At 44.6% G+C, this 12,237-nt stretch overlaps 1 protein-coding gene across 1 annotated transcript in view; it reads right to left on the bottom strand.

Moving 5' to 3' along the window:
• Positions 1–2,261, bottom strand: part of TLL1 (tolloid like 1) — a 124,722-nt gene extending 122,461 nt beyond the window's left edge. Inside the window, exon 1 of the mRNA XM_058024962.1 lies at positions 1,707–2,261. Coding sequence (XP_057880945.1) covers positions 1,707–1,968 — 262 coding nt within the window. The 5' untranslated portion in view covers positions 1,969–2,261. The remainder of the gene's footprint in view (positions 1–1,706) is intronic.
• Positions 2,262–12,237: the final 9,976 nt, after the last annotated feature.

Consider the following 12,237-nt stretch of genomic DNA (forward strand, 5'->3'; position numbering starts at 1 on the left):
CAAATTTTCCAAACAAATGCTTCTTTCTCCAGGCAAAACAAAGTGATGGCAGAGAATTGGCAATGCAGATCAAATTGCAGTCTCCTACTGTTGTCTTTCTCTCATGCATAACCTCAAAACACTTAGTATCATGAATTATAATTGCTAATTATTCCCACTATGAAACAAGAATCCCACAGCAAACTGAGAGTAAACAGGCATTTCTCATTATATGAAACGATGCATAGGAATCTTCTTAAATAATTACAGACCAGAAGAAAAGGTTAACAATGACCAGTGACTTATTTGTGAGTGCTAATTGAGCAAAAAATAATGTTTTGATTGCAGTTGCTTCTGTTCTTTTCGAACTTGAACATTCTTCAGTTGTAAGCAAGTCAGACCTAACAATTCACACTTAGGAACAAAATATTTTTTTGATTAGAAAAACAGAATGTCTGCATATTTGGCATATATGAACACCACACATTCTCTTCAATAAATTAGAGAAAACCACACAGATATAGAGAACACAACCTTTGGCTGAACTAGTTTTCAGAATACAAAATAACTAATTAATGCAAAGGAGGCTGCTAGAAAACTTGAGCGCTTGTTTAACAATAGAGCTGTTGGGAATGGACAACCGCTGCTGCTGGTAACACCTTGGGGAGGATAAAAAAGCATCACCGAGATACACACGTCTACTGAACTACCAGCGAACCCGGTTCCTGAGGTCAGTTCTTGTTACTGATAACTTCAATGGGTGAAGAATTGTATCTGGCATTAAAGAGGCTGCAGTCCTGAATCAGTAGGATAAACGTTCTAGAAAACCACCGTACAAAACGAGAAGAGGCTGCACCTCAGCACAGCGTGGAAAGGGATCTGTCAGGCACCGAGCAGGCGGGAGGCACCACGGCACAGGCTGTGGCACCCCTCGGCACAGGCTGCGGCACCCCTCGGCACAGGCTGTGGCACCCCACGGCACAGGCTGCGGCACCCCAGCCCGCAGCACCACCAGCCGGGTTCTGGGGGCGGCACGCGGGGGCTGAAAGCCCGGCAGACAGACAGACAGACAGACAGACAGTCACGGCCCCTGCGCAACCCTCTGCTCGGGAGCCGCGCTTATCGCATCCACCTCCACGGGGCGGCCGGCGCCGAGGGCCCGCCCCGGCCCACGGCAAGGGGCGCCCGGACGGGAGGGAGCGACAGGTTGGGATGGAAGGAGGAGAGAGGGCGGCGGAGGCGGCACCCGCTCCCGGCGCGGGGGCGGGCAGGGAGGGCCCCGGGAGAAGCCGCCACCCTCCGGCGGAGCCCGGCCTGGCCCGGCCGCTCCGTGTGCCTGGCTGGTGCTGCGGGGCGCGCTCCCGCCTCGACACCTTCGGGCCCCGCTGAAATCTCTCTGCAACTTGCACGGCCCCTCGGCCGGCACGACGCCCCCGGGGCCGCGGAGCGCTGGCGGCCGCCCCAGCCGTGCCCGCCGCCGCGCCTCTCCCAGCCCGGCCGGAGACCGTAGGGAAGTTAAGTGGGAAGTCCCAGAAAAGCGGGTCCCGGGTACCTGCCCCAGCCAAGGCGGCTGGATGCCGGGCTCCGGCTGCGCTCGCCGCCGCTGCCCCGGGAGGGAGCAGGTGAGCCCGGGACTCCCCCCACACGCACCCCGCGTAAATAAAGCCAGACAAAGTCACCATCTGGGGAGGGGGCGGGGAGCTGCATTAGACGTGGAAGTCACTTACCAGCTTTGCAAGGATCCTTATAATCTATCGCCTCGGCTTTATCCTCTTCAGTGAAATCGTAAGTGTAGTCATAATCGAGGCCAGAGCAGGAAGAAGGCTTCCCGCAGACAGTCCACCCGGCGAGCCACAGTGCCATCCTCCAGCAAAGCATCTTCATCCTCCCTCGGGCGGAGAGGTGGCGAGCAGGGCGAGGGTGAACTAGGCGGCCGGCTCTGCTGTCCACGCCGGCTTGGGAAAGGAGGGTAAGGGATGGAGAAACCATAGGTTTTGGGGGAGGATGGTATTTTTTTCCTTCTCCACCTGGAGGCTCTTCCAAGAGACTGTGCTCCCTAGGTAGCCCCAGTCAGACGGGTGCGACACAGAGTGAGGAGCATGAGCGTCGCTTCCCCCCCTGCCCCCTCGCCGGGGAAAAGTCGCTGGGTGTGTGGGTGGGCGCAGGGGGTGGACTCAGTCCGGGAGATCCTGTCTGTCAGGGCTTCCCCTCGCCTCTGTCAAAACCCAGCCAAACTTCCCGCGGAGGCGGCGGCGGTGGCGGCTGCTGCCCGCGTCCCGCTCCGCGCCCGGCCCGCGCCCCGCTGCGCGCCCGCCGACCCCGGTCCCGCTGGTGCTGCCAGAAGATGGATCCGGGCTGCACATCAGCAAACTACCTCGGGGAGAGGGGGGAAAAGAGAAAGAAAAAAAAAAAAAAAAAAAAAAAAAAAAAAGAAGGAAGGGAAGAAAAGGGAGTGGAGAGGAGGGAGAGGGAGGTGGGGTGCACTACAGCAAACCGCGGAGCTCTACTGATGGGAGGCAGCAGCTACGCTGGAAGGAGCAAAGTGTCAGAGTTTCGCCCCCCTCTGCACAAACACTCTAAGCTCTGTCTCTGTCCTGTCCCCCCTCCTCCGTCGCCCTTTAACTTACGAAAACCTTACAGGCAACTAACACACAGTCGTCAGCATCCTGCTTACTTATTCATACAGTCAGGGTCAGGATCCGGGCTGCTTCTGATCTGCTCCCTTGATAGTGTGTCTTATGGAAACACACGCGCATTCGCTATACGCCTCTATCTCCATATAGCTTTCTCTCTAGATAAGCAGTGCATGGCATTTAAACAACAACAACAAAAGGATCGAGATCAGATAAAACAATGCATAGATCGACACCCGGCAGCCGAAAAAGCGCGAGAAAATGGGTGCTGAGGAGGACGATAAGAAGAATTAACTACAATTTAGGAGACAGGAAAATAAATCAGTGTCTGTATATTTCCCCCTCTGCTGCTGCTGCTTTGCAGTGTTAGCCCCATGAGCTGAAGGGTGGGGGTTAAGGAGCGAGGGGGAGGGGGAAAGAGAAAAGTTTAAGAGCCCACAGTTTGTTTAAAACAGAAGAAGGCATTATAAAAGGTCCACTGGTCTCCAGAAGTTCAGCCAAGCAGCTGGGAGCCGGTTCCAAAATGAAAGTAAGAACAAACAAACAAACAGAAAAAAATTAATCAAGGCAAACAAAAAGTAAAATTGCAGCATGCAGCAGCAGCAGAGCAGAGATCTTGCAGTCGGGCTTTCCTGCTCTCACGTGGATCTCCAGGAAAGTGGTGGAGGTTTATTTTCCAAGCGAAGATTCCGCGGGAGCCACCGCCCCGCTCCGCGGAGTCCTGCCTGGCCTCGCCCGGCCCCGCCGCGCTTCAGCGCCGAGGCTCCCCGAGCTGCCGCCGGCTGCGCGGGGCCGCGTTTTGTGGTAAAGCCCGAGAAGGGATCAGCGCGCAAAGCCTCATTTCAGCCGATCAACCTGGAGAGGGAGGGGGAGGAGGGGCAGAGATACGTGCTGCTGGAATAAAATAAGATCAAGCGGGGGAAAAAAATATGTATACACGTATAGGCAGCTAGAGATCTCCCTGCCTGCCTCCTCCCCTCCCCCGAGACGGGCAGCTCCGATCCCGCAGGAACGCCTGAAACTGTTTCAGACCAAGGTGAGACTTTTCCGTAGCAAACTCTACTCCTCCTCCTTTTACGAGTTTCCATGGAAAAGGGCGGGGGGGACGACGAGGGGCGGGTAGAGGGGTGTTTCTTCTGCTCCCATTTCGCCGGGGTGTCACATTTAACACGGACTTTTGAAAGAGCTGCCGCCAAGAAGCGGCTGCGTCTTTCTCTCACGTCCGAGCCCGCACAGGCTCGCTCTCCCCGCAGCACTTCCCGGTAGCCTTCCCTCTGTGCAGGGGGGGAAATCCGGAGGCAGTCCCTTGCCCCGGAGCGCAGGCAGCGCCCCTGGGCCCCGCGGGCCGCCCCAGGTGCCGGGGGACGCGGGCACCCGAAAGCGCTGAACGCAAACTCCGGGTGGGCACGCTGTGCTATCGCAGCTATCGGGGGAAGGAAGGACGGGACACAACTTCCTATCGCCGCTGCCAAGACTTGTAAAGACCCCCAAAATACGGGGGTCGGGTGGGGGCAAGGTGCAGAGCCTCCTTTCGAATGACGAAAGTGCCTGCCCGGACACTGTGCGTCTGCCCCTGCCGTCCGGCGAATGCAGGGTTAGTGCTGCTATAGATAGGCGCTCTCGGCAGGTCATAACATTAAAACTGGAAGGGTCGGTTAAGACAGTACTAATAGGTGTTTAACAATATTAAGAAGTCTGGCACCGAGTAGCGTCAGTGTCTTTGAAGCATGTGTCTTTGAAGCACCCATGTGCTTCCTTATATTTTTGGCGTGCAGGTTGTGTCCACATTGCTCCTAACTCAGTCTTTTTGCTGCAGACTTGAAAGCCAAGGAATGGGTAGCTGCCACTGAAAAGGTGCAGCCTTCACTAGGCAATTTGTCCCAGCAATTCAGTTTGCTGTGTTTCATAAAGCCCTCAAAAAGCACCACATACCAGATGAAAGAAAAGCCTGAGAAACTTGTGGCCTGCTCTTTTCCCCTCTTCCTCAATATACTTTCTATGACCAGCCATCACAGACACTTGGAACTGACTCCGAGGAAGTTATCAGAGACCCTTTCTGTCAGTCTCTCAGAGCAGTGTCGGGGCTGATGACTGCCTCTGTTTGCAGTGTCATGGTTTGGCAGGCTGTGTTTTCCTAAAGAAACTAGCCCAATCCAATCTGAAATATGGTTTCTGTTATTTTTTTGTGCCCGCAAAGGAGGCAGCTTATTTTGCAGTGTTGTTAATTGCATGCTCATTTGAAAAAGTGGATCCCCCTAACCTGGTTTTGTTCCTTTGCTTCGTATGTACACACCTTTAAAAAGTTAATTTTCTTTCCTGTGCCTTTGCACCTCCACCCAAAAAAAGGAGCAATCTCTGTCTAGCAAGCACATGTTTGTCAACAGAGCTTTAGAAACACTTTTTTTTTTTTTTTTTTGCTGATTGCTTTACAGCCCAAGAAGAGGAATGTACAACATGCAATCCTCAGCATGCCAGTCTCCCAAGTGATGAGATTATTGGAGCCTCTGCAGCGGGAGATTAACTCTCCCAGCAAGGTAGGCACTGACGTCACCTTCAGCCTCAATCTGCCCCGACCTCAGCATCCCCAGCACAGGCAGAGCAGCACCAAGCACTCACAGCCTTGAGGACAGCTGGCCTTGCAGAGCCCTGACTAAGACAGGAAACAAACCCAGAAACGCTAGATGGGAGTCATGCAGAAATCTGGACACATGAGTGCTGTAACAAATGTGTGTATATGTCAGGGTAAAAGCTGTTTTCTGCTTGTAACCCAGAGCAGCTACACATTAGAATTACTCTTTAAAATATGCATTGCAGCTCTGCAGAAACTATTCAACATTGCTTAGGTATTAATATTCCCATCAGTTACATTAGTAAAAAGCTTTCTTTATATCAAAAGATTTTTTTTCCTAGTAACCAAACTGTTCCACATTAAAAAAAACTTTTTTCCCTAAGTAACCTGTTAATTATTCAACCTAACTCCTTTCATGATGCAAATTTTTGAAACATTTTAAGTAAAAAATATTTTTTTCCTTATCACACATTCATGTCTACCATTCCAAAAAGCTCACAACTCTGATAATCCATCTGACAACACAGTCAATCAAAAATCCATCCTACAGCCGTTTCCAAAGAAACGAATACATAGCCAGGAAGACAGAATGCTTAAGCTGGAAGGAAACCAACCAAAGGAACACAACAACAGCAGCAACAAAGCCATTTTCCCTTTTCTTTTAAATTTCCTGGTTTGTGGGTATATTACAGGGACAGAGATAATGGTAAATGTAGTTATGTTAAAAGTGGTGATGGTATTTATATATATATTTATTTATTTATTACTAATTTTTTTTCTAATCCAGAAAGCTGGAGGCTTTTCAGCTCTTCCTACACAAAAAAGAAACAACCAAAACCAAAAAAACTTTTAAAAAGGACAAGCATCTAAGAAAGACAAACACAATCACAGAACTAAAAAAAAAAAAATACATATGAAACATCGTTGCTCACACCTCCTCCTCATTCTTTGGCTATCTGTCTGCTGCTTAGGCCTCCATCTAGCGTGGAGTTTTAGGTGGGTGGACACAATGGGCTTATTCACAAATATCGAGCTCAGCACATGCCTAAGGCTTTGAAGGCTGAAGACCGTGGTGGGTCAGCTCCTTGGGACCAGCACTCATGGAACTTTTCAGGAGGCTGAAACAGAGAAGTTCTGCAGAAGCTGGTTACCTTCCTGCCTTATCTCCTGATAAACATATTCACTCTGAGGTACCTAGAGCACTTCTGAGACAGCTGTAGTTATGTTTAAGTACTTTCCCACTCCCCAAGTGGTCATTCTGTAGGGAAATACTGAAGCTGAAAGCACATTGTGACAAATAAAGTATCTACAGTAACAAACATGCACGTACACAATTGTAACATTATACTGAGTGAACCACATAAACTAAAATTAAACTTTTGAAGTTAAAAATCAAGCACTCATGATCATAGTGCGCTCACCAGAGAAACCATACTTCTCCCTTCTCTCCTACATGTACTCGTATATTATGAAAGTTGCTCACTGCATGTTCACATATAATTTTTTCCTACAAACCTCTGTGCTTAATTAACAAAAAGCCCTTCAATGTTATGTTTTCTGTTTTACTTTTGAAATCATGCCCCATGCTTTATTCATTACGCATTTATTCTGATCCTGTTCTGCATACAGAGTTATTAATTTCCTCATGGGCATTTTTTGGAGCTTGTTGCTACAGTATTCATGGGCTTCAAAATATTAACTATTTTAGTTTTATAATACACCTCTCAGTTGAGGGGATATTATGACAGGATATGAATATTACTTTTGAGAAACAGTTACAGATTACCTGGTTTGATATCTTGTAGACCTGTCAGGACTTGGCCCTGTAGAAAAGGTTATTTCTTCAAGGCCTGGTTCCCTCTGCTTTCAGTTGTAGTAATTTTAGTCAGTGACTAACTACCCCTAATCAAACTCTGGAGTTTTCAAGCATCTGAAAATGAGAAGCAAATTATCAAGAAGTATAATTTAAAAGCCTTGAACCAACTCTGTCAAGGAATTCTGCGGCAGAGACAAGAGCTAAGACACAAATTTCAAACTGCTCAGCTCTCTCAAGACTTTTGACACCACTTGTGTCAAATAATTTTTTTTCTTCAATGCTTCCTTCAGTTTCTAGAATAAACACAGCCAGACTCCTGCCAGCAACAGCCCCATCATTAATAATACCCACATAATTCATCCACTGCTTTGAATCTTCTGCTCCTCAAGACATTACCTGTTAGCATGAATATGTCATGCTGTGTTTGGCCCAGCATTCGAAAAGATGTTTCCCTGTTCACCACTGGATTTCATGGCAGAAGAGAGAATCTTGGGATCCTTTCCAAACTCTGGGAGAGGGTGTTTTTAAATAGCCCATCTGCTTTCTTCTCATGTCCATGCTTTGCCTTATCTTTGCTTGTTATTTCAAACCTGTCTTCATTCTCTCTTCAGTCTTGGCTGATCCCACTTTTGTTTTCCTTATCTAGTTAATGCTAGTGTTTGATTCTCATCCCAGTTCCAGCTGCCCTAGTTGCACTTTTCTTTAATCTCGTTCTGGGACTTCTCACTCTCAGATTCATCTTTAGCTATGCAGGGTTCTTTTGTTGTTGTTTTTGCTGTTGTTTTGTTTTCACTCCCTTTACCTAGTTGATCTTTCTCTTCTGTCTTCTCACCTGATTTAACTTTTAGTTATGTTGACATCCACTCTCCTTGTCTGTTCTTTACTCCAGGTGTGCACCACGAAGCTGCTCTTGCTCCTTGACCATATTTCCCAGTTGCAGAGGGAAAGTCCTCACACTCCAGTCCTTACATCGCTGTTGAGGCAGTTTTTTGCTTGTTTGCTACCTTCCATCTATCTCTTCACTCTGTTACTCCTCAGGCACAGTTTCCTTACATGAAAAATTTGTTGTCCCAAAATACGTCTGTCATTCCCACTGCTGACTTCTCCTGATCACACTCCACATTCTTTCTCAGGAGCTTTGTGCTGGCTCTACCATGCTGCAAAATCAGTTCTTCCTCCCCACCTATTCAAGTGAGACAACCTTGCCCTCCCCATCCCACAGGTATGGCTGAGGTGGATTAAGCATTTGGAATTATGGCTTCTTCTCAATTAAGTTACAGATCCAAGCAAGGCACTGCTCAAAATGATTCTGTGCAGGTGGCACATTCAGGTAAGGGAGCTGTTAAAGCTGCATCTATTCAAGGCTGGCTCTGGCCATGTGTAAGTCCATACTAATGATAACAGGGAAAAAAATGATAAATGTCTTTACATAAGGATGGATATTCTCCTTCTTTCTATTCTGATCAAGATTTTTTTACATTTCCCACAGGCTGAGCATACTGAACCCCTTCCAAAAATACTGCTGTGATTTTTTATTAGGATCAATCTCATCTATTTCCATGTTTCATTTTCAAACACCTTGATAGTTTAAGCTAACATTCTGAAAGAAAGATTGATGAAGAAATTAAAATTGAAAATCAGCTCATAGCTGACACTAGCATGGAAAATATTATGCCAAATATTCACAATTAAGCAAAGGTGTATAAGCAACTTAAAAAATATCTACCAGCAGAGATTGTCAAGAAAATTTAATATTAGATACCCAACCAGACTGTGTTTATAACATGATTTGTGTTATGTTCCCTCCACTTTTAATCCTCTAAAAGCTGCAGCAAGCAAAACCACATTGAGAACATATACTGATGTTAAAACAAGCAGTCAAGCAGCAACAACAAAACCACTGGTGCACTACTTAAATTAGAAACTGTTCTGTGTTTACTCAGCATCCCTGATCCTCATCAAGCAATAAATCAATTTGCAGTAGCTGTGGACAGCTTTTTAAACATAGGGCCAGAAGAGCTTAATTGTTAAAGCAATGTTCAAAGCTAGGAGGTTAGTATAAGAGGTCATATTAAATATTCACTTGTCTGAAAACAGCTGCATTCCAAGTATTAGGAAGCATCCTGACCTTCTCTTAATTAAAAAAACAAAGTCTATGAGTTTTGAGCTTAGCAGAGCTTAGCTTGCAGTTCTTCAGAAGATAGATAGAGGTTGCCCAGATGAAAAAACTGGCATCTAAATGTTTGCTAACTTGATTTTGTTTGGTTTATTTTATTGTCTAACAAAATAAACAAACAAACAAAAACCAACAAAAAAAAACCCAACACCACACCCCCAAAAAACCAACATCCCCCCACTCCCCAAAAACAATAGCTAAAAGCTGTTTGGTTTGGAGTTTGCAGTTTATGTTTACAAGTTGATAAATCATTGAGGATCCAATTCTCAGCTTTGTAAGGTGCTGCTCCTTGTCAAAGTTGACAGCAAATTTGCGTTTGATTTGTATCAGAGCTGATCAGGGTCACTTATCAGTCATCACTCTGGACACCGGTAACTGGTGAACATAGTTTCTTTGGCAATTCTATGATAATAGTGTAATAAAATATAAAAATGATAGTACTACTCCCAGACCTGTTCTGGTATGAACAAATGTTGCTGTTAGACTCAGAAGTGGCATTTGTTATTAGACTGACTAGGTGTACAGGGTTAATCTTACCCTCCAGTATTCAGCACACTGTCACATAGCTGGGAGTCAGTGGGTGATTTCTGACAGAAGAAAGCCTCTAATGAGCCTGATCTTGAGTGACTGCTGAGCATTTTGATCTTCCATTCCTTTCTGGAAGACAAAGCAGCTCAGCACCTTGACAAACAGGAGTCACTGTTTTGAGCCATGAGCCACTCAGATGAAAAAGCTCTGGTTTAGTTTGCATTGTAATTTAGCATTTATAACATCTCTGGCACTTATGGCAGAAAACACGTAACAGTGACACTGGGGGTAAGGAATCCAAGCAAACAGAGGAACCTTGTCCTAATTGGGGGTCTATGTAAACACAAGTATTCCTCTAACTCTGGCTCAATGAAGATAAATAAGGTCTATCACCAGCACCCAGGAAGAAGAATGGTAATTTTCTTACAGGAAGCAGCATGAAACTACGGTACAAGCACTATCAATGACAGAAATATTGTCCAGTAGTTATCAGCATTGTTTTAGCTGTGGTAATACTTATAAAAGTTCTCTAAACAGCAGAGAACTTTTGCCTTTTTCAACAATGTCTAACACATATTTCTCATTAATACTGGTGGTAGTAAAATACCTAGTGAATTTTATGGTGCAGCTATCAAAAAAAAAAAACACCTTATATACCTAAGGTGTCTTACTTGGCACCTCTTTCTTATCTTCAGTATCATAAGATCATAAATGTGTATGGCAAAACTAATGTAATTGCATCCACATTATCCAGCCCTCTCCAAAATTATTTGCACTCTGCTTGTTGTCAATTCTTCTTTACTACAAAAGAACATTTTCCAGCAAGAGCTTCTTTTGAAAGAAGGCACTGATGCACCATGCAGCAATAATTAATAATCTCTGTCTGGAGAATTCAGGGATTATATTGTATTCTAAAGCTGAATGCTCTTTCACTCACTAAGATGATAGTTTTGTGCAGGCACAATCAATATTTGCTGTAAATAATACATATTTCACAGTAATTACACACATATATATGGAATACACATATGTTTTACAATTTGAGCTTAACTTGCAGCCATTTTAGTATAATTTTCCTTCAGCATGATTACAGTACTAAGCTCCTGCAATTCATTTTTTGCCTCCCCCACCTCGAAGCTATATAATTTGCAATACTAGAGATGTCACAGATGACTGACTAGACATAGCTATTGTCAGTTGGTGGCACATATCAGTGAAAACACAATATAAAGCACCCAAACTAAACTGAGACCAAAGCACTTCCAAAATTAATTCCATAATCTGGAACCAGCATTTACATAAAATTTTTATCTTTCCAAGAAAAGGGTGAAAGAGGTCCCAGGCACCACTTGTGCATGCACAGCTCTGTGTTGCACTTAATAGAATCCATTCTCACTGAAAAAGCAGTGAGGATTTTCTGAAGAGTTGGATTTATTATACATTCTCCAGACATCTAAGTTTGTGTTTCCCATGTGCTGGCAGAAATGCCCTTGTCAAATTAGTCACTGAAGCCCTTACTTTGAGTTCAGGCTTAAAACATTGAATACATGAACAACTCAGAATCTTTGAGTACGAAGCATAAGAATCAAGGTGTACATTTGTATTCCTGTTTATTATTATGTAGAACTGCACAACAGGTAAGATTTATTTTTAAGTGTGTGTGTGCATGTGCATTTTATTTGTTAAAGAATTGCACTTACCATATAAAAACTGTACTTAATTTCCAACATCTAAAAAGCTCCCTACCTTCATACACCATGGCCAAATTTGTATTTGCATGGATCCTCTTTTGCAGTGGGTGACATGAGTAGCAGTTTGCACGACAGACATTGCAGATAAACTTTGCACAAAATGCTAGCAGTGAAAACAATCAGAAATATTCCTGTTTTAAGACTCACCTACATTAAAGCAAGAGATCATGACTTCGAAATGATTCAAGCAGCCTTCATTTTGTGGGAAACTCTCCTACTACTACCTTTCCTCCTTCTTAAACCTGTTTTCTTCTCTTTGTATTATGGTTAGAGGAGTAACCTATCACAAATATGCTTAAACCCATTACTTTGTCACTCAGCTCTCTATAGAAATTGATACTGTCAGTTCATTTTTCTCTTTATAAGTAATTATTTCTTTGGTGTCAAACGTCAAACAATTGAATACAGTTTTTTATATTTGCATATTTCATTTGATTTTAATACAGCCGTTTGATGTATTTGTAACAAGTTCTCTACTCCTGTCCAAGTTCAATTCACTTTAATGAACAGATCAGTTTGCCAGGTGTCTCCATCAGTAAATATGGATCTTTGGTTATTATCACTTGTTACATTTCTTTCTGTAACTTTCATCGTCAGTGTCACCACAGGAACAGAATATCTGTTTGTTGGGGAAATAAAGATATTGGAACGTGTCTGAGGTTTGGTTTAAAAAGCAGTAGCAAACTAGACAAGGAAGTTTGGTTTCTCTTCTGAAACCCAATCTGTGATTATATTTTAGTATCAGAACATTAACAAGGAATCATGTTGAAGTAGCCTATGCTAGT

Source organism: Melospiza georgiana, chromosome 5 (assembly GCF_028018845.1).
Source record: "Melospiza georgiana isolate bMelGeo1 chromosome 5, bMelGeo1.pri, whole genome shotgun sequence".
Taxonomy (NCBI): domain Eukaryota; kingdom Metazoa; phylum Chordata; class Aves; order Passeriformes; family Passerellidae; genus Melospiza; species Melospiza georgiana.